The sequence below is a fragment of the Phyllostomus discolor genome, chromosome 3, assembly GCF_004126475.2.
Source record: "Phyllostomus discolor isolate MPI-MPIP mPhyDis1 chromosome 3, mPhyDis1.pri.v3, whole genome shotgun sequence".
Taxonomy (NCBI): domain Eukaryota; kingdom Metazoa; phylum Chordata; class Mammalia; order Chiroptera; family Phyllostomidae; genus Phyllostomus; species Phyllostomus discolor.
This window is the reverse complement of record NC_040905.2, coordinates 126,728,790-126,752,723: the sequence shown is the minus strand read 5'-3', so window position 1 is coordinate 126,752,723 and position 23,934 is coordinate 126,728,790. Positions and strand designations below refer to the sequence as shown.

General features: G+C 38.1%; 1 protein-coding gene across 1 annotated transcript in view; it reads left to right on the top strand.

Moving 5' to 3' along the window:
- PDILT (protein disulfide isomerase like, testis expressed) overlaps positions 1 to 23,934 on the top strand; it is a 56,568-nt gene that overhangs the window by 20,394 nt on the left and 12,240 nt on the right. The window contains exon 7 of the mRNA XM_028530547.2: positions 1,670 to 1,867. Coding sequence (XP_028386348.1) covers positions 1,670 to 1,867 — 198 coding nt within the window. The remainder of the gene's footprint in view (positions 1 to 1,669; positions 1,868 to 23,934) is intronic.

The following is a 23,934-nucleotide window of genomic DNA, read 5'->3' as shown; positions in this document are numbered from 1 at the left end:
ACCCCATCTGCCTGTCTTTCTGATTATAAATTAAGCCAGGAATAATTTCATATTCATTTGCATACTAGTTTACTGATTTGCATATCAATGCTATGTATTATTAACTATTTACATTTAAATCAGCCTCCTCCATTCCTATCTAGTGTTTCTTCTTCTCTTGCCAATCCTATGCTCCTTCTCTCATCTTTGATAAGTCTACTACAGGAATATGATGGTTTGGCTGCTTTTTTGATGGACCATGCTCCAGTAAGAATGCAAACTGCTGTGTGGGTAGCATTTGACCTGGAGATGAGGGGGAGGACAGACCAGTCCTGCCAGACTGCCAGTCATGTCAGATGGTATGAAAGGCCTCGAAGTGCAAAACAGCACAGACTGGTGACTAATTAAGTTTCTAGGCTTTAGCATTACACAGTCTTAGGTTCAAATTCTCTTCTTAGAAGTGGGTTTTTTCTTAGGTAAGTTTCTTAACCTCTCAGTCTCAGTCACCTCACGTGTAAAATGAAGGTCTGTGGTAAGAATAAGTGGTGTTTATGTAAAGCAATGAGCAAATGTATAATAAACAATGCTTATTATCATTGTGATTATTATCATCATTAGAAATCAATTCAGTCTTCCTAAGCACTATACCTATAGTTCTGTAGTCACCACCACCTGGACTATGAGGGCTATTTACCTCATTTTTCTCTTTATTTTTATAAGAAGTATAGCAATAGTAAGTTTTTTCTTTTGAAGAAATGAGTGAAAGGTAGAGAAACAATGAGAAAAACTTGTAACCCAACATAAACATGGAATAAAGCCTCTAGGTCACAAATATATTTAATTATTCATGCTCATTCCACAATATTCCCCAGGAATAATGTTCTAATTACAACAATACAACTTATATGTATAGTTCCTAGTTTATTTTATTTTAAACTTTAAGATTTTGGTGTAATTAAATTAATCATAATTTAAACAATTCAATTGTTTTCCTTCCAAATGTATTAATTTGTTTACTCATTTGTTGCCTGACTTCTGCTCTAGAAATAAGCTCTGTGAGGGTGAGGATTTTGTCTGCCTTGGGCAGCAGCATAGCTTCACACTTAGCAAAATACCTGGTAGGCTCTCAATGAATATTTGTGAAATGAATAAGTGAAGTCATGAATTTCCTTGATAGATGAATAATTTAGAATCATAATGAGTGAATGTGTATAGAACATTTTCTACCTCCCTGTCACTGAAGTCAGCCTTTATATACATAGTCCTGTTCAATTTTCATAGCAACCCTGTGATGTAGGAGCTATCATCATTTTGCAGATAAGAAAACCGAGGCACAGAGAGGGGAAGTTACTGTTTTGCCCATGGTACTGGGATGAAAGCTCAGGACCTCTTGACTTCCTGCAGTATGTGGATGGTGATGCCAGGCTAGCTGATGGCTGTCTGTGCACTAGAGTGGAGGACTGCACCTGCCTGATTAAAGGGAGCTGTTATTAAGTCTTTCAGTGTCACTGCCCAGACCCTGTTGTTTGTACTACAATAGTGCCCTCACCCAGTTTCCCAACATTTTCTCTCCCTCTGTAAGGGATTCTTACCCAACTTCAATTTTTTAACTTCTTGATGACCTCCAATGCAAAAACAAACAAACAAACAAACAAACAAAAAACCCCACAGGTTTCATTTGATTTGACAGATCCTGTTCATCTTTGTGGATTCAGATGAACCCAGAAATGGACGTGTCTTTGAATACTTCCGGATCACAGAGGTCAATATCCCATCTGTCCAAATCCTAAACTTAAGCTCTGATGCAAGGTACAAAATGCCTTTTGAGAACATAACCTTCCAAAACCTCAAGAAATTTGGCCACAGCTTCCTAACTAGAAGTGCCAAGGTAAGTTTGTTCTTGAAAAAGGTTTATCACAACCTTGATGTCACTTCTTTTTCATAATTCTGCTGGCTTTGGTCATCTGAATGAGGTGAAGAATAAGGGTCAACCACAAGGTTCAATGTGGGAAAACATTCCCACATCTTCACCTCTAATCTATTCAACTTTTGATCTTTCCTAACCATGTAATTCCATTATTAATTCTTTATTCTTAAAGTAAAGGCATTTTCTTTGCAGAAATTTCCAGTTGAAATGCAGACACTCCTGGGGCTAATATATTCTTTTCAGACTCTAATGTGAGTGAAAGATTTAATTGGCCTAAGGTTAGATGCTTCCTTTGGGTGCAGGGATGGGGTGGAATATATTAAGCAATCAGGATTCAACCTCAAAGGCTTCAGGGACCTTTTGTTTGGAGGTTGGGGGTCTATTCTGTAATGAGGGAAGAGAGGCTGCAAAAGGATGGCTGAATCACCTACTGCAACTTCCCATATTGTTTATTTAGCACTTACTATATTCTCAATCATCCTGCTGAATTAAGTGACCATACTTTTTTATTTTCTAAATGCAGGCACTTTTCAGATTATTGGGGACATTCTTTAAAAGTATTCTGGAACAATAAGAATAAGTTGGGACTCTCCAGTCAAGCCAGAATGTATGATGACCTTTTCTTTGAGGGTTTCTGTTCATGGCCTCTGTCCATATTCCCACAGATAGTACTTTCCCTGCAGACTTCTCAAGTGAAAGCTATAATTTCTCTTATGCACATTATTCCCCACCAATTGGTGAGATCAGTGTCCTCCATGCTACTTCCAAGCCATTTCTCCTCCCTTACCTTCAAGAATACCCCACTCCCCCAGATCTTTTGGATCCCATGCTTTGGATTTCACCTGCTCCTGCCTCCCATTACAATTATTCTCTGATCATCTACTTTTCACTCTCTGAGGACTTAAGCACCTCATTACAGATTGCCCTCCACCCCTGCTATGCCAGCATTTTCAGGGATATCAATATCCAAAACCCTGGTCTCTCTTCTCTCATAATTGGTGTGTCAATGCCACAGCCATCTGTTTATGGCCACACCCTAGAGATGGCAACCCTTCTGAAAGCCTGGTTCAAGCTTCCCATTCACTTAGTTCCTTTCTCTAGTACCCACTTTGCTATAATCTCTTTTTTCATGGTCTCCAATCTCCTGATCCCATTTCACAATTTCTCTTTTTTTAACTTCATTTTTATTCTTGGCATTATTAAAGATGTCCCCACTCCTTCCCCTCTCTTTGGTTACCTCCACACAGCCCCCAATCCCCTTTCCTCTGGCCATCACCACACTGTTGTCTGCATCTATGCATATATGTTCTTTGGGTAATCCCTTCACCTTCTTTCATGTAGTCTCCCCTAACCCCCTTCTCTGACAACTGACAGTCTGTTCCATGTATCCATGTCTCTGTTTCTATTTTGTTCATTAGTTTATTAGATTTCACATATAAAGGAGATACACATGCTATTAGTCTTTCTCTAACCAGTTTATTTCCCTTAGCATAATAACCTCTGAGTCCATTCATACTGTTGTAAAAGGTATGCTTTCTTTTGTTTTTACAGCTATGAAGTATTCCATTATGTAAATGTACCACAGTTTTTTTATTTACTCTTCTACTGCTGGGCACTTGGGCTGCTTCCAAATCTTGGCTATTGTAAAGAACATAAGGGTGCATATATTCTTTCAAATTAGTGTTTTGAGATTCTTAGTATGTAATCCCAGGAGTGGGGTTACTGGGTGAAAAAGTAGTTCCATTTTTAATTTTATGAGGAAACTTCACACTGTTTTCCACAGTGACTATACCAGTCTGCATTCCAACCAACAACAGTGCACTAAGATACTGTCTTCTCCACATCCTTGCTAGCACTTGTTGATTGTTGATTTATTGATGGTAGCCATTCTGGCAGTCTTGAAGTGATATCTCATTGTGGTTTTAATTAGCATTTCCTGATGATTGATGACATTGAGCATTTTTTCATATGCCTATTGGCCATCTGTATGTCCTCTTTGGAGAAGTTTCTATTCAGGTCTTTTGTCCATTTTTAAATTGGATTGTTTGTCTTCCTGGTGTTGAGTTGTATATGATTTTTACATATTTTAGAAATTAACCCCTTATCAGATGTATCATTGGCAAATATGTTCTCCCATATAGTGGGTTCCCTTTTCATTTTGTTGATGCTTTATTTTGCTGTGCAAAGTGTTTTTAGTTTGATGTAGTTCCATTTGTTTATTCTTTCTTTTGTTTCCCTTGCACCAGGATATATATTGGCAAAAAATATTGCAACAAGACTTGTCTGAGATTTTACTGCCTATGTTTTCTTCTCTTCTATAATTTTTATGGTTTTGTAACTTACACTGAAATATTTTATCCTTTTTTCTTGTTCTTCATCTACAGTTATCTCCATTTTCACCTCACTATGTCCAACAGCCCCACATGTCCCCACCTCCAACCCTCAAATCTACCCCTTTTGGCTTTATCCATGTGTCCTTTATACATGTTCCTTGATGACCCTTCACCTATTATCCTCCATTATCCCTCACCCCCCCTCCCCTCTGGTTACTGTCAGTTTGTTCTTTATTTCAATGTCTCTGGTTGTATTTTGCTTGCGTGTTTGTTTTGTTATGTTCCACTTATAGGTGAGATCATATGGTATTTGTCTTTTACCACATGACTTATTTTACTTAGCATAATACTCGCAAGTTCCATCCATGCTGTCATGAAGGGCAAGAAATCCTTTCTTTATGGTTCACAGCAGCACAATTTACAATAGCCAAATGCTGGAAGCAACCTAAGTGCCCACAAGTAAATAAATGGATCAAAAAACTGTAGTACATTTACACAATGAAATTTTTTATCCTTTTTGAGTTTATTCTTGTGTATGGTGTAATTCAATGTCTAGTTTCATTTTTTTTTGGTATGTACGTGTCCAATTTTCCTACATCATTTACTGAAGAGACTATCTTTACTCAATTTTAAGCTCTTTGTCAAATAACAATTGAACACATAGGCATAGTTTGATTTATGGGATCTCTTTTTTTGTTCCATTGACCTATATGCCTATTCTTGTGCCTGTACTAGGCTGTTTTGATTACAATAGTTTTGTAGTATAGTTTGATATCAGGTTGCATGATACCTTTAACTTTGTTCTTCCTAAGATTTCTGATGTTGTTTGGGGCCTTTTTGGGGTTCCATAAAAAATTTTTGGAATATTTGTTCTAGATCTGTGATATATGCCATTGGTATTTTAATAGGGATTGCATTGAATCTATAGAATGCTTTGAGGAGTGTGAACAGTTCAACAATGATAATTCTTCCAAGCCATGAATACAGTATGTGCTTCAACTTATTCGTATCTTTCCCAATTTCTTTCTTCAATGTCCTATAGTATTGAATATGTCCTCATATTCATAAATTTATTTCTGTGTACCTGTTTTTTTCTTTTAATTGTTGCAATAGTAATTTACTTTAGTTTCTCTTTCTGATACTTCATTATTGGTTTATAAAAATTTCAACTATTTCTAAATATTAACTTTGTATCCTGCCATTTTATTGAATTAGTTTATCAATACTAGTAGTTTTTTGGTGGAATCTTTTGGGTTCTCTACAGAGTATCATGTCATCTGCAAATAATGACAGTTTTATTACTTCCTTTTGAATTTGAATGCATTTTACTTCTTCTTTTCTGATTGTTTTAGCTGGAACTTCCAGTACTCCCTGTCTTTTTCCTGGTCTTAAGGGAAACATATTTAGTTTTTTACCACTGAGTATGATGTTAGCTGTGAGTTTGTTATATATGGACTTAATTGCGCTGAGGTATGTTCCCTCTATTTCCACTGTGCTGAGAGTTTTTATAAGTGGCTCTTGGACTTTATCAAACACTTTTCTGCATCTATTGATAAAGATCACATGATTTCTATCTTTCATTTTGTTCATGTGATGTTTTACGTTTATTGATTTGCAAATACTATAGCAAACTCGCATTCCTGGAATAAATCCCTCTTGATTATGGTGAATAATATTTTTAATGTATTGCTGGATCTGGTTTGCTAATGTTTTGTTTATGATTTAACAGATGCTAATCTGTTTTCATCAGGGACATTGGCCTACAAATTTCTTTCTTTGTAGTGCCTTTATCCAGTTTTGGTATTAAGATAATTATGGCCTTGCAAAAAGTTTTGGAAGTGTTTCCTTCTGTTGAATTTTTTGGAATAGTTTGAAAAAAATAGGTGTTAGTTCTTCTTTGAATATTTGGTAAAATTTGCCTTTATAGGCACCCAGTCCAGGACTTTTATTTGCTGGAATTTTTTTGTTTACTCCTTCAATTTCATTAGGTGTAATCAGTCTATTCAAGTTCCCTGATTCATCCTGATTCAAGTTTGAAAGACTGTATTTTGTTCACTAAAAAGTTCATTTGCTTTTTCTCTAAGATGGGTCTAGTTGTGCTTACTTGTCTTTAACTTCATGTGGAACAATTTTGTTAGATTGTAAACAATTTTGTTTTGATTAGATTGTATTGTGACACCTGTCATATCAGCATGCACTTAAAAAATTTATCAAAATTAGTGAATTTTTGTTAGCCATTTTAATATTGAAAATGTAAGAAAATATACAACATTTTTGACATATTATACTTTATTATGTCAAAAAAGGTAAAAATGCAACTCAAACAAGAAAAAGATTTGTGACATGTATGGAGAAAGTGCTATGACTGATAGAATATGCCAAAAGTGGTTAGAAAAGTTTCATGCTGGAGATTACTTGCTAGATTGTTTCATGTTCGGGTAGACCAGTTGAAGTTGATATCAATCAATAGAGACTTAATTGAAAATAATGAATGTTCTAGCACACAGGAGATAGTCAACACATTCAATATATCCAAATCAATAAAATCACTTTAAAGGGAAGGCTTTACAGGAACAACTATAAAGGACACATGAATAAAAAACTAAAGGTGAGTGGAAATGGGAGGGAGGAGGGGAGGGCTGGGTGGGTGGGCTGGGATGGGAGTAAAAGATAGAAAATTGTACTGCAACAACAATTAAAATAAAATTTAAAAAATTAAAAAGTTAAAAAAGAAAGAAAAATTAAAACATGAAAAAATAAAATAAAATTACTGAAGAAAATGATAAATGTGTCTTTTATTTTACAGAAGAAATCTTACACAGTTTTTAGCCAACCCACTACAAAGGACTGTAAAAAAACACTGTGAGCAACTATGTGACAAATTGGACAACCCTGATGAAATTAATAAATTTCTAGAAAGATATGTTTTTCCCTTCTTTGTTTCTTTTACAGCCTTTGTTTTGAAATCTATTTTTTTCTGATAGATGCATTGCTATTCCAGCTTTTTTAAAAAAATATTGTTCAACTACAGATGTCCAGCTTCTTTTGTATGTGCATTTCTTAGAATATTTTTTCCATTCCTTCATTTACAAAACTATGTAGATCTTTTGTTCTGAGGTGAGCTCTTCTAGACAGCATACATGCAGGTCTTGTGTTCCTATCCATTCAGCTACCTTGTGACTTTTTATTGGTGTATTTAATCCATTTACAGTTAAGCTTATTATTGATAGGTATTAATTCATTGATATTTTATCCCTCTGTACCTGTGTCCCCCCCACTCTCTCCCTCTCCCTCTCTCCCTTTCTCTCTCTCTCTCTCCCCTCTCCTCTCCATATTTTTAAAGCATTCCTTTTAACATCTCCTGTAATGCTGGTTTGGTGGTTATTTATTCTTTTAGCCTCTTCAGTGTGTGTGTGTGTGTGTGTGTGTCTGAGAAACTCCTTACTTTGGCTTCCATTTTTAATAAGATCCTTGCTGGGCAGAGTTGTCTTTGTTGCCAGATTTTGCATTTCATTACATAGAATATTTCTTGCCTTTCCCTCCTAGCCCGCAGTGTTTCTGTTGAATAATCTGCAGATAGCCTTATTGGAGGTCCCTTGAATATAATTAGCTCTTTCTCCCTTGCTGCCTTTAAGACTCTCTCTCTGTCTTTAAATTTTGCCATTTTAACTGTATAATGCATCTTGGAATATACCTCTTTGGGTTCTTCTTAATTGCAACCCTCTCTGCTTTCTGTACATGTGTGACTTTTTCTCTCATCAAGTTAGGGAAGTTTTCTGTCATTATTTTTTCTTTTTATTTTCTTTTATTTTAATTGTTGTTTGAGTACAGTTTTCTGCTTTTTACCACCATCCCAGCCCACCTCCAGCCCTCCCCACCTCCCTCCTGTTTCCACTCCACTTGTTATTGTCCGTGTGTCCTTTATACTTGTTCCTGCAAACCCTTCCCCTTTTCCCCTGAAATTCCCTCTTTTCTATCCCTGACTCTTCTCCTTCTGGTATCCCTGTCATCTGGATATTATTATGTTTCATGTTGTCTTGCAGCTCCCTTAAGCCCTCTATTTTTTAGTCTTTTTTTGTTCAGTTGCTCTGTCTGGGAATTTTTTTCTACCTTGTCCCCTAGCTCATTGATTGAGTCCTCTGCTTCATCTAGCCTACTTTTATTTCCTTCGACTGTGTTCTTCCTTTCAGATATTGTATTCTTAATTTCCTCCTGGATCTTATTGATAGTTTCAATGTCATTTTGCATGCTGTTGTAGTTTGCAATAAGTTCCTTGTTGGTCCCCTGGAGTTATTTGTAGTTCTCACTGAGCTAATTGAGCATCCCAATAACCCTTATTTTGAACTCAGTGTATGATAGTTGGCTTGACTCTTTTTAAAATATATTTTATTGATTATGCCATTGTAATTGTCTCATTTTTCTCCCCTTTCATTAGCACTCTTTCTGAGATTCCTCCTTTCCTTTAGGTTGGTAGCTGTTTCTTTGTCTTCCCATTTTAGATGACTCTTCCTGTTTGATTCTGCTTCTTTGATTGATCAGCTTTGACTCCTTGTCTTCATGGTATGACTTTCTATGGGAGGAGAACTGTGAGATTCAGTGGTTCAGTCTCCTTAGTCTCCTAAACTTGATGCTGTGGGGATCGCCTTTATGCCATTTATGTAGGTTCTCTAGTTATAATTAGTTTTTGGTTGTTGTTGGATCATTCCTCTGGCTGGCTGGCTGAGAGTCACTCCACCCACTATGTGTTATATGTTGCCTTTATGCCGTTTATGTAGGTTCTCTAGTTATAATTAGTTTTTGGTTGTTGTTGGATCATTCCTCTGGCTGGCTGGCTGAGAGTCACTCCACCCACTATGTGTTATATGTTGCTGTATAGGTGTTGCCAGAACAAAACCACATAGCCCAGGAAAGAAACCCACACCCACAAAAGAAATACCCAACCACAACACACTATCAACCATCAATAAGTCAATATTAATAAAGATGTAAAGAGATTAAGACTATTATAAGAAAGGAAAAAAATGAATATTAGAGGGCTAACAGAAATAAAAATGATTTTGAGAGGTTAGAGGGAGGAACAATAATAAGAGTAGGGAATAGAGACAAGACAAAGAAAAAAAGTAAAATTTACATCATAAATTTAAAAAGGGAGGGATGAAGGCAGAATTGAGTAAAAGAAGGGAAGCATATAGTATTGGGTTTAAACAGAAAATTTAAAAAAATAGAGTGTAAAAGAGAAAAAAGTGTGGAGAAATAAAAAGTAGGTACCAAATTCAATGAAAAGATCTATCAAACCACTGCCAACAATAAATGAGCAAAGATCAATGTGGGTGGGATGGAAATAAGGGGAAAAAAAGAAAGAAAAGCTTAAGAGATGCCTAGAGGAAAGATAAACAATTTTGAGATGACAGAGGAAGAAGAAAAACTAAGAGTGAGGAATCAAAACCAGGCTAAGACAGGGAAAAATTAAAATGGAATATAAAAAAAAAATAAGGGAAATAAGGAAAATGGAGTAAGAGAGGGGAAGAGTAAAATTTGAGATTTGAAATACAAATATAGTAAATATCTAGAAACAATTGAAGAAATGCCTCAATGACCACCATATCCACAAACAACAAGCAAAGATTTAGAAAGGTGTAGAGAGAATAAGGGTATTTTAAGAATGGGATAAAGAATGTGAAATGACTAATGACAAAAAATGGATTTGAGAATCTGAAAGGCAGATAAATAATAAGAGTGCAGAATGGCAATACTGTAAGATTGCAAAATGGAATCATAGTAAGGTAGAAAATAAAATTTAAAACAAAAATAAGAAAAGGAAATAAGAAGGTAAATGGAGTAAGTGAAGGGATGAATAAAATATATTTGAAATAAACTATAATTTAAAAACTAGTGACTTAAAAGATACAAACTTAAAGGACAAGAAATGAATGTTAAGTTATGCAGGAAAGAAAATAATTCAAATCATAAAGAAGATCATGATAAAATTCATCTCACTGTTTTCTCTTTCTGGATCTTCCCAACTATGCCAGAGAGTGTCCCAGTCTGGTCCTAGGCAGCCTTTTCTAGACTACCATCATCCACAGTCTGTGGCTGTTTCCACTAGTTATTAACCAGGTTACTCTGTAATCAGCAGTCAGGCTTAAGCACCACAGGGTGGGGCACAGTAATTCCTGTGGGTGGGGCTATTACTTCTCAGGTTGATGACACTTGGAGGGGACTGCTCTGCATGAGCAAGATGACTCCTGCAGTAAGGGGAATGACCCAGTGCAGGGGTGCTAGAGGCTCCTCCATCAGTTCTCTCCCAAAGTCTCTCTCAAGTGTCCCTAGTCCATTCTGCCACCCTAGACTCTCCTCAAGTATCTCTAGTCAATTCTGCCACCCCTATGCCCAAGCCCAGTGTAAGTGGCTGCAAATGAAATTTTATGCATTGGCCCTTTAAGAGGCTGTCTGTTTCTCCAGCCATTTATCCCTGGCAGAGAGAAACCCCGCCACTTTTAATAACCATATGTTATCTGGGCTTCTTAGTGGCTCTGGTGCTGTAGGCTTAAGGAGGCCAACTTGAGGTTTAGACCCCACACTTCTCAAGGGGAACCCCCAGCCACTAATATTTCTCTCCTGCACTTCAGCTGTCACCCATGGCAGCCCACCCAACCCTCTTTTATCTCCTCTGCACTCTATACCAGTCACATGTGGTGAAGTGGTTTCTTCTGTCTGTTCATAGTTATAGGGATTCTCTCCAGTTATTGCTCCATTGTTAATTCCAGATGATTTCTCTACTTTAGTTATAAATCCAAATTGGTCCTGGGAGGAGGTTTATGTATCTTTCACCTCCTCCTCTGCCTTCTGGGATCCCCCTCACATTTTTACATTTCTTGAAATAAAAAAGCATAATATGCCAAAAATGTATATTTTCTTCCATCTCCAATATTAAAATGGATACATGAAAATTCACCAGTAGTGATAACTTTTTAAAAATACACCTGATATGAATGCTGTCAAAATTCAATCTTCCAAAATTGTTTTGAATAAAGCTAAAGACAGCTAAGAACTACTAGACCCATCCTTTGGTAAAAACAACTTTTTTGGAAGCCCCATATTTCTGTGATGTCAGTTGTTATTCCTTCCTTCTACTCACTCTGGCTTTGTTTTTGTTCCTTTCTTAGCTGTTTGTGGTGTTTATGTGAGGCATTTAGATTGCTTGAGTTCTTCCTTACTTCTTGAAGTAGACCTGTAATGCCATGAACCTTTTTCTCGGAGCTGCTTTCACAATGTTCCTTAGTTTTTTGTGTTGTTGTGTGCTCATTTTCATTTGCTTCCAAATAATCTTTAATTTCTTCCTTGATCTCATTGGTAACCCATTCATTGTTTAATAACATGGTATTTAGCCTTCGAGTGCTTGAATGTTTTTTAGCTTTTTAATTGGAGTTTATTTCTGATTTCATACCTCTGTGTTCTGAGATGATGCTTGATATGGTTTCAAGTTTTTTGAATTTGTTAAGATTTATTTGCATCTTAACATGTTTATCTTTGTGAGCATTCTATGTGCACTTGAGAAGAATGTATATTCTGCTGCTTTGGGATAAAATGTCCTATAAATATCAATTAACTTCATTCAGTCCAGTGTGTCATGCTAAGGTTGTTATTGCCTTATTCATTATTTTTGTCTGGAAGATCTATTTATTGATAACAATGGGGTGTTAGAATCTCCTGCAATGACTATATTGTTGTTGATCTCCCTTAAACTTCACTACTAAGATTTTTTTATATATTTAGGGAATCCTATGTAGGGTGCATATATGTTTATGAGGGTCATATCCTTTTGTTGGATTGATCCCATTAGCACTATGTAGTGACCTTCTTTGTCTCTTGTTATGGCCTTTGTCTGAAGTTTATATTGTCACATGTAAGTATTGCTATTCCAGCTTTTTTATGCTTTCATTTGCATGGAGTATTTTTTCCATCCCCTCACTCTTAGTCTATGCATGCCTCTTTTTAAAAATATTTTATTTCTGGAAATAGGGGAAGGGAGAGAGAGAGGGAGAGAAACATCAATGTGTGGTTGCCTCTTGTACATCCCATACTAGGGACCTGGCCCACGGCCCAGGCACGTGCCCTGACTGGGAATCAAACTGGTGATTCTTTGGTTTGCATGCTGGCACTCAATCCGCTGAGCCAAACCAGTTGGGTATACCTCCTTTTTTTAGGTGGGTCTCTTGTAAACATTATATATATGGGCCACTTTCTGTTATCCATTCAGCTGTCCTGTGTTTTTTAATGGAGCATTTAATCCATTTACATTTAATGTTATTATTTATAGGTAGTTATTTATTGCCATTTTTAAATACCTATGACCCTCTCTATATTTCATATTCTTCTTAAAGCAGGGTGTTTCACATTTCTTGCAATACTAGTTTGGTGGCATTGAACTCCTTTAGCTGTTTTTCCCTGGTATGTGATTTATTTCAACTTCATTTTAAAATAATAGCCTTGCAGGATAGAGTATTACTGGTTGCAGGTCTGTGGGGGAGCTGTGTCAAGAACAGCTTTCCTGGCCACTGTGGATGAAAATAAGTCTACCAAGACATGATCTGCTTGGAAAGGAAAGGCTGACCAGTCTCTCAGAGGAGAAAGATATTGAGCCTCTCTCAATGGGCTTTTGTTGAGTTTAGCTTATATAGGGATGCATATCAAAAAAAGGAGGTATGGCTTATAGATAGCACTTCTAGGACCATGGGGTTCTTTTTGAGTCAGGGTCTGGTAGACAGGGTGATGCCAATTAGCTGTAAAAGTTTGGGAACCAGGTCCACTTCCCCCTGCATATAGGTGGAACATATAACTAATCTTCCGAGGAACACACTGAACAGCCAATGGTATCTCAGCATCTATGAGGGTTGGAGGCCAAAAAATTGTAGAGGACATTGAAAACTCAGATGGTAAGGAGATTGTTTTTGGACAATAAGGTCCCTGGAACCAGTGCAGGGGCCAGGGCAGCTGCAGCCCTAGGTCTGGTACCTGCCAGGTCTGCTGCAGGATTCATGGAAGAGAGCCAGGTAAATAGTTCCCTCCCCTTCCAAACAGGGAGAATAGAGTGACACCAGGATGTACCTGGATGTTGAAGTCACTGGGGGTAATAAAGACAAAGTGGCAAACACGCAGAGGTGGTGTGCACCCACTGAAACTGTAGATGCCAGCTGGGCCATTACCAGAGAAACTGGGGAGCCACGTGACATCTAGAGATGGGAGGGGAGTTGGGCCATGACAGACCCTGAACTGGATAGTCTCCAGACTGGTTGGAAAGTTGGTCTGTGAGAGAGGCCAAGCCCTTGTTTGGAGCTCCAACTTGAACAGGAGGAATTTGTTCAGAGAAAAAAATAAAAGGCAGGCTCTCCGTTGCAGTTTAGGGAGTTCTCTCACAATGGCTGCTCCCACCTCCCCAGCTGCAACCCCACAGGCACTGCAGCCTCACCACAGGCCCAACCCTGATGCCACAAGCAAGGCTGTGCCCCTGCACTCCCCCCTGACTCAGAGGTTAAAGGCACCTGCTCATGCCCATGGCCCCACAGTATGCTCCTGAGTCTGCTCCCATATGGCTGCACAGCATCAGAGGCTGCACACTTAGGACTGCTGCCACAGCTGTGCATGCTCACCATCACTGCAGGGGAGCTGCAACCTGCACCCACCTCAGCAGCCACTGAGGTGCCCCAGCAGTTCAAAAGACCCACATTCTCAGATTAAGCCCATCAATCATTATCAGGCAGTAATGATCAAATAGATAACATTCAAAGTACTCTGAGGGCATATTTTGAGTCAGGGTCAGATAGCTAAAGGGCCATAAAACTTTGGGAAACAAACTCATTTCAAGCTTGGACCCTTATCATTTAAATTGAGGGTATTAGCAAAGAAGGTTTCATAGGATTTTATGCATTCTTTTTTTAGGTCTGGTTGCCCCAGGGAACCTGCCCTTTCCAGAACAGGACTGCACTCACCTCCTGCATTGTTTCAGACTTAGGTGGAGCAGGGGAAGTAAGGCAGCCAAGAGATTAGGAGACTTGTTGCACAGAATGAGGACTCAGGCTATGTCAAAGCTGAGGGGTAAGGGTCCATCACCCACTTTTTCTATAGCCCCCCAAGTCCTTTCCTGAGGGCCCCCTTATGATTGTATGTGTCTTAGGTCATCCCTTCCTTGAGGAATCTTACCCATCATTGATTAACCAATCATGCACTGGGGGTCTGGCAGAGTGAAGTAAAGTGAGCACAGGGGGTGCTCCTGCCAGGGAGATAAGCTGTGTCTTCTCAGTGGCTTAGGGTCCCAAGATCTCTCACTCAGCCTTAGTCATGGGGGTTACAGCTTTTGAAACCAGGCAGAGTAGTTCCCAACATCTAATCTCCCCCTTTTTTGTTTGTGAATGCAATTGTACTTGTTAAGCCTATGAAACCTACTATTTTCTGTTCTGAATGTGATCTCAAGAAAACAACCTCCATATACATCATAAGGCACACAAACAAGGATTAAGACAAGGAGGCACCCAAGGGCTGCCATGACCCAAACTCATAAATTTAGTCCTTTGAACCAGTTTTTAGGATTCAGCCATTGTTGATTATTGTGCAAGATCTGAAACACTTTTTGTTCAATAAGGCCTTTGTTTGAACATTAAGAGCCTCAATGTCCCCCCCTCCCCATGTGGCGGAGACATACCTAAAGGGAACATTATGGGGCACTGAGGGATTGTTGCCCTCTGCAGGAGGCACTTGAGCCTTGGCCCCTGTCATTGGGGCAGGCCCCATCCTCCTCTGTTGTTAGCCCAGTCCCATGAGTGATGCTGTGGGTATTTATTTTCCTTCTGGTTGTTCAGGGTCAGCTGGGCCATCTGGTCTGTCAGTTGATTGGTTCTTAGCTCCAGGTAGCAGAGCTTGGTGTCTATCTCCCTCATGATAAGGCTTTACTCTTTTGGCTGGTAGCCAGACAGGACCTGTAGGGATGGAAACACACACATACCCTCTTCCTCAAGTTAAGAGATCTACAGGGCTCTTCCAAGAACCATCTCCCAGCAAATCTCTATATAAAACATGAGGATAAGATGACTTTGGATCTTTCTTCTGAAAATGTCTCTCAGTTGGAGTACAGAGTGATTCATCACAATTTAGAAAATTATATGTAAACATGGCTAACATAATCAAATTTGGGGGGGAAGGACTCATGACTCTCCCTTTTTCTGTTTTTTTAAGAAGATTTTTGAAAGTACGATGAGCCCATTCTAGAACTGCCTGACCTATTGGATTGTAAGGTATTCCTGTTTTATGTTGGATATTCCAACACTGAAGAAAAACTTGAGTAGAATAGGCAATGTATCCAGAGCCATTATCAGTTTTAATATGCTGAGGCTGTCCTAAATGACTAAAGGCCTCAAGCCAATGGGATTCTATGTTTCTGCAAGCTTCAATGAGTTTGAGCAGCAAGTTAATTGCCTTGTTGTTCTCAGGACCTGGTAGCTCCTAGGTGCAGAGTTTTCAAGGAAAGTAGGAAAGATGGGGCGGGGGTGCTCTGCCTAAATATGTTTTAGATAAAAATGGTTACACACCAAGGGCCTTTTGTGACTCGATTGACTAACCATTCCTTCCAGGAGAATGGCCAGTTCTTCCCCTAGGAAATGATCAGTGTTTACAGGTACTGAGTTAAAGAAATGGTGCTTAGTTTTCCATGGATAAGGGCTAGTTCTCCCTATGAGACAGTACACATATATTTCATTTTTACAATAAAGGGTCATGGCTCCAGCATAAACAAGGAAGATTCTTAATATTTCTTTAACACGTCACACCCCCCATCCCACTTATAGCATGCTTTGGAATGACAAATTTATGAACACATTCATAACTTTCAGAAACAGTGTTTTTTTTTCCACTGGCAAATACATTTAGTTTTTGTTGTTGTTAATTTTTATTAATTACTGCATTCCTTGAGTGTGCTCAAAGGTGACCTGTCTCATAATCCAGTGCTCTTGACAACTTTAGGGAGGCTGGAGAAGAGGGAGGGAGGATACTAAGCTCTGCACAGCTTGTTCTGAGTACCGAAACAGTCTGTTGGCCTCTAGAAGGAGGATTCAGAGGGGTTATAAGGCACATTTTCTCATTACTTTTCTTCCTGTACTTTTTATTGTCTGAATGAAGTGAGATCTTTGTCCTTCTTTAAACAATCAATTTAAACTCTTTCTGAGTAGAATCCTTATGATGTAACAACATTAGAGATCTTCCTCTATTTACCAGAGGTTTAGCAAAATATTTTGATACTGAGCAGTTCCTTTCAAAACAAAAAGAAAAACAAAATTCAAGCAAACCAGTATTGTGAAATTAAATCTTCTAAAGGAAGGAGTGAGACACTAACCTAGAGTCTTATCTCACACCACCTGGTATTATTACATCTTCTGCCCAACTTTTCCCTAAATAACTAAGTCTAAAGAACCCTTATCAGGGAGACATTCAGCAGCCCTAAAAAGTCTATGAATTAGCTTAAAACATTGCTCTTGTTCCCCAGAGAGTCCATTCACCATGGTCGAGGATTCACAGAAAGCTTTAAAGACATTTTTTAACAAATAAAAGAACATTTTTTTCTGAAATTTCTCCCACCACAAGTATGGAAATTATAAAACCAGTCTCAATTTTGCTCCTCCTCCACCTGAACCTTTAAATCTTTATGCAGGCAGACAGAGGGAAAAGGGAAAACTGAAGGGACCACAAGAAGTGTCTTAAAAGAAAGAATTTGCTGAGATGATTTTAAATTGTCCTATAAATAGTTGATATTTTTAAAGCTGATTAAAGGGAAAATCTTTGCTCTTTCTCCCAAGCCTAGACCTAGTTGAGGGTTGTGCCATAGGGATCGGCTTGTGAGTGATTTTACAGTGTGTCTTGTGACTCTGAACTGGTCAACCCATGCCCAATAGGTTGAGGCAAATACTTAGAGAGCAAGGCTCCTGCTTACTAAAGAAGGTACACTTGCAAAGCAGTCAAAAGAGAGATCAACCTAGGAAGAAAACCCTTTTCCTCTGAAATCCAACACACCCTATGACTTAAGCGAAAAGCACTTGGTGTTATAGGCCCTTACCTGGGCTGTTGTGCATGCACTCCCACCAAGTTGGTGTGTTGTCCACAATGATGGCTTGTAACCCTGGGTCCCTCTTCCTGGGTGCCAGCTGATGTGGACCCTGGATGATGGGGTCTGCAGCATTACACATGAGACAAGACAAATTCACACAGACTACTGAGTCTTGTGGAAGAAAAGGTACAGTGCAGCTTCTCTCTGAAGAGGAGAAAAGCCTCAGCTCTTGCCTTGACACACTTTTAATGCTTTTCTGGGCACATTACATGATGGTCCTCATTTACTATGCACAGGTTCACTTTAGGTGGTTACCTTTTACAGAAAACAAAGGAGATAATGTCGCTAATCACATCACAGAATAAGGATATTTGCAAATTGAAAGGGAAAAGTGGATGAACTGATTACAGTCACCCTTGGTAGGTTTAGCACAGACTTTAGGAAGCTACAGTAAGCACTTGCTGCCTCAATTCAGGGTGAGGGAATTTTAGCAACAAAAACAAGCCTCAAAGTGGCCTAGGTACAATGCAGGCCTGATTCCCCGTGGGGGAACCTATCCGTGGGCATGGGTCCTTTGCATCTCCACGTGGAATCTGGGCCCACACAACGCAGAATAGTCTCCTATATTTACTCTCAGTATATCTCATAATTTGACCTCCCAAAAGGCCACTGTTTTCTGGATCCAACTGAATAATACTTCTCCCCTGTAACAAGAGTCTCATCTTTTTTATACCCTTTCTAAAAAATGGCTAGGTGGGTGAAGTATCATGGTTAACACTATACATATGCAAAGATTCTCCAATCTCTTCTCTATGGGTTGGTACTTTAAATACTATAGAACACACTCCTGTTGTCTGAATTCATTTTGCCTTCCATTTCCAACTGATCACATAAAAGAGTACATGGGAGCTGTGAACACCAGTATACCTACTGGAAGAGAGAACCCACCAACAAAGGAACCACCAACACATAATAATGGAAGAAGGTGAAGGAGTGAGTGGAAGCCACACTAACTTCCATCCAGGATGAATCTGGTATTACAACTAAATGGTGGAGAAATTACCCAAAACAAAGAACTGAAGAAGAGTTAGAAAGAAACCTCAAAGCCTTGGACAGACAGAAGAACCAGCTTCAACATAAGCTGTCCACACCTGCACAATAGCACACAAGATATGATGGGCAAATTGACCTTAAGTTAACCAGGTGGAGGGAAGGACCCACCAAAGAAAAGCCCCAAAACAATCAAAACCCAAAGACATGCAGAGAGCTAACATAAATGACAGTCCAAAACCAGTGAACTCAGAAGATCAAGGAGATTGCACCACTGACTCCCAAAGGTCTCCTACTATAGAACTTCACACCATAAACCCAGGGAATCAGAACACATAAATTTAAGAAGCAGAGGTTAATAAAAAGAGTCCCACAAACAATGGGAAGACAAAGAAACAATCCCCAAATGAATGGAAGGGGAAAGTCCCAGAAAGAATGCTAAATGAAATAGAAGCAAGTCAACTATCAGATGTTGAGTTCAAAGCAATGGGTAAAAAGAAGCTTAATGAGATCACTGAGAATTACCATAAAACTACAGGGAAACTACGATGAGCTCACTGCAAACTATATCAACATGAAAAAGGAAACAGAAGCTATCAATAAGGACCAAGAGGAAGTGAAGAATATAATTTCTAAATTGAAGAACAGAGTAGAAGGAATTACAAGCATGCTGTATGAAGCAGAGGATTGAATCAGTGAGCTGGAGGACAAAGTAGAAAAAAACACCCAGAAAGAGCAAGAAAAGGAAAAGAGACTCATAAAGAATGAAGAATTGTTAAGGAAACTGCAAGAAAACATGAAACATAATAATATTCATATACTAGGGATATCAGAAAGAGATGAAGAGTAAGGGATAGAAAACCTGTTTGAAAAGTAATCATGGAAAACTTCCTTCGATGAGACAAAGAGTCACACAAATCCAGGAAAAACAGATTTCAAATCAGGAGGAACACAAAGAGGCCTACTTCAAGGTACATCATAATTAAAATGGCAAAATTCCAAGGCAAAGAGGGAATCTTAAAGACAGCAAGGGAGAAACAGGAATTAATATCCAAGGGAGCCCCAATAAGTAATGAAAAACAAAGACCTCTCTCCAGCAAGGCTCCCAAAGAAAAGGAAAGGCCAAATAAGGAACTCCCCAGACAAAAGATGCCTGAAAAGATATACTTCCCTTAAACCAGCTCTGCCAGAGATGCTAAAGGTTCAGCTTCAACAAAAGAAAAAAACAAAGAGAGAGAGAGAGGAACACAACACACCAGGATCCAAATACATAAAGAAAATCTTAGAGGACTTCAGGAAAGATATTGACAGCAACACAGTTAAGGTACAGGATTTTAACACAACACCGTAAAAAATAGATCTTCCAAACAAAATATCAACAAAGATATTGTGGCATTAAACAATGTCTTAGATCAAATAGACTTAACTGGTATATATAGAGCCTTTCATCCCAAAGAAAAAATACCTATGAATAATACCCTTAAATACAAATGGCTTAAATGCTCCAATCAAAAGACATAGAATAGTTGAATAGATAAGAAATCATGACCCATACATATGCTGCCTACAAGAGACCCACCTCAGAACAAAAGACCTACACAGACTGAAAGTGAAGGGCTGGAAACCAATATTTCAAGAAAATAGACAGGCGGTGGGCGGGGGGGGGGGGGGGGGGAGCCTGGGTAGCAGTACTAATATTGGACAACATAGACTTCAAAAAAGGGGCCATAAAAAGAGACCCAGAAGGTCACTTCATAACACTGAAATGAAGAATACATCAGAAAGACATTGTATATATATATATATATATATATATATATATATGCACCTAGCATAGGAGCACCTAAATACATGAAGAAAATTTCAGATGATTTCAGCAATGATATGGACAGCAACACAATTATTGTAGGGGATTTCAACACCCCACTCTTGAAAATGGATAGATCTTCCAAACCAAAGTTCAACAAATATATTGCGGCACTGAACAGTACTGTGAACCAACTGGATTTAACTGATAGAGGGACTTTCATCCCAAATAAATGAAACACACATTCTTTTTAAATGCACATTGAACATTTTAAGAGACGGACTACATGATAGGACACAAAAGAAGCCTCAACAAATTCAAGAAAATTGAAATTATACTGAGCATTTTCTCTGAACACAAGGGACTGAAACTAGAAATCAACCTCAAGGAAAAAACCCCAAACACTCAAACTCATGGATATTGAATAATATGCTATTAAACAATGAATAGGTCAAAATGAGATTAAGTAAAAAATAAAAATAGCTTCTGGGAACAAATGAAAATGAACTGACAACAACCCAAAACTTCTGGGACACAATGAAAACAGTCCTGAGACAGAATTCACAGTGATACAGTCCTACCTAAAAAAGACAGAAACATTTCAAATAAACAACCTAACCCCATACCTACCAGAAGTTGAGGAACAACAAGAAGGACAGCCCAGAGTAAGTAAAAGGAAGGGAATAGCCAAGATCACAGCAGAGTTAAATGATATAGACTACAACCACAGATCTATGGATCAATAGATCCAGGAGCTGGTTCTTTGGAAAGATAAGCAAAACTGACAGACCTTTAAGCAGACTCATCAAGAAAAAAAGAGACAACCCAAATAAACACAATCAGAAATGAAAGATGAGAGATTACAACGGATACCACAGAAATACAAAGGATTGTAGGAAATTACTATAAAGAACTATATACCAAGAAATTTGAAAACCCAGGTGAAATGGACGAATTTGTAGAAAAATACAATCATCCAAAACTCAATGAAGAAGTAACTCAAGGCCTGAAGAGACCAACAACAGCTGAGGAAATTAAGCATTAATCAAAAAACCTCCAACACACAAAAGCCCTGGACCAGATGGTTTCACAGGAGAATTTTACAAAGCATTTAAGGAAGAGCTAAACCCTATCCCTCACAGACTATTCCAAAAAATCCAAGAAGATGGAAGACTCCCCAACGTTTTTTATGAAGCCATCATCATTTCAATTCCAAAATCAAATAAATAAATAACAAAGAAAGAAAACTACAGGCCAATATCACTGATGAACATAGGTGGTAAAATCCTTAATAAGATGATTGCAAACTGCATCTGGCAATATGTCAAAAAGATCATACACCATGATCAACTGAGATTCATTCCAGGGATGCGAGGATGGTACAATATTCACAAATCAACAAATATAATACTTCACATAAACAAAAGGGAAGGCAAAAATCACTTGATCATATCAATAGATGCAGAAAAGCATTTGATAAGGTACAGTACCCATTTATGATACAAACACTCAGCAAGTGGGAATTGAGGGAGCATTCGTTAACATAATAAATGCCATATAAGAGACCTACAGCCAACAACAGAGTCAATGGGCAAACACTTAAAGCTTTCCCAACAAGATAAGAAACAAGACAAAGATAAACACTTTCACTATTCTTATTCAACATTGTACTGGAAGTCCCAGCCACAGCAATCAGACAAGAAATGGAAATAAAGCTTTCAAATTGGAAAGCAGGAAATAACACTGTCACTGTTTGCAGATGACATGATAGTATGCATAGAAAATCCTATAGACTCCACCAAAAAACTACTCAATCTAGTAAGTGAATTTGGCAAAACAGCAGGATACAAAGTCAATATTCAGAAATCAAAGGAATTTTTTTAAGATTTTATTTATTTATTTTTAGAGAGGGAAGGGAGGGAGAGAGAGAGAGAGAGAGAAACATCAATGTGCGGCTGCTGGGGGTCATGGCCTGCAACCCAGGCATGTACTCTGACTGGGAATCGAACCTGTGACGCTTTGGTTCACAGCCTGCACTCAATCCACTGAGCTACGCCAGCCAGGGCCAGAAATGAAAGGAATTTTTGTACACCAACAATAAAATATCAGAAACAGAAATCAGGACAGAATCCCTTTTGATGTAGCAACAAGAAAAATAAAGAACCCAGGAATAAACCTTACCAAGGAGGTAAAAGACCTGTACTCAGAAAACTACACAACATTGAAGGGCAAAATTAAAGAAGACACAAACACATGGAAGTATATACCATCTTCACGGATTGGAAGAATTAACATCATCAAAATGTCCATACTACCCAAAGCAATTTACATATTCAAAGCAATCCATATTAAGTACTAGTGACATATTTCACAGATACAGAACAAACATTTCAAAAATTTATATGGAACCAACAACCCTGAATAGCTGCAGCAATTTTGAGAAAGAAGAACAAAATAGGAAGGATCACAATACCTGTTATCAAACTGAACTACAGGGCCACTGTAATCAAAACAGACTGGGACTGGCATAAGAGCAGACACATATAGACCAATGGAACAGAACAGAGAGCCCAGAAATAAAACCAAGTCTCTATGGTCAATTAATATTTGACAAAGGGTAACGAAGCATAAAATGTAGTAAAAAAAAAAAATAGCCTCTTCAGTAAATTGTATTGGGAGATCAGGACAGCTACATGCATAAAAATGAATCTCAATCACCAACTTACACCATACAGAAAAATAAATTCAAGGTGGATAAAAAGACTTAAATATAAGACATGATCCCATATAAGATATGATCCCATAAAAACATCAGCAGGAAAATCTCAGACATCCCATGCAGCAATATTTCACCAATCTGTCCCTTAGAGCAAAGAATAAAAAGTAAAGAATGATCAAATGTGATCTCATCACATTAAAAATCTTCTACATGATTAAAGAAAACATCATTAAAATGAAAAAATAAACAACTATATGGGAAAACGTATTTGCCAATGATATTTCAGACAAAGGTTTGATCTCCAAAATATATAAAGAACTCACACAACTTCTGCAGAAAGACAAACAACCCAATAAAAAAATGTGCAAAAGACTTCAACAGGCACTTTCTCAAGGGGGACATACAGTGGGCACAGAGACATATGAAAAGATTCTCTGCATCACTTGCCATCAGAGAGATACAAATTAAAACCACAATGAGATACCGCTTCACATTGGTGAGAATGGCCATCATAAACAAATCAACAAGAACACTTGTTGGAAAGGATTTAGAGAAAAGGGAACCCTGGTGCACTGTTGGTGGGATTGCAAACTGGTGCAACCACTGTGGAAAACAGTATGGAATTTCCTCAGAAAATTAAGAATGGAACTGTTTTTTGACTTAGCAATTACACTGCTGGGATTTTATCCTAAGAGTCCTGAAACATCAATCTAACAGAACTTTAGCTACCCAATGTTCATAGCACACAATGTACAATAGTGAAGTGCTGGAAGAAACCTAAGTGCCCATCAGTAAATGAATGGATCAAAAAACTATGGTAAATTTACACAATGGAACTCTATACAGTAGAGTGAAAGAAGGAGCTCCTACCCTTAGCAACAGCATGGATAGATCTGGACAGCATTATGCTAAGTGAAATAATCCAGGCTGTGAGAGTCAAATACCATATGATCCCACCTGTAAGTGGAACCTAGTCAACAAAATAAAGAAGCAAGCAAAATATAACCAGAGATATTGAAATTAAGAATA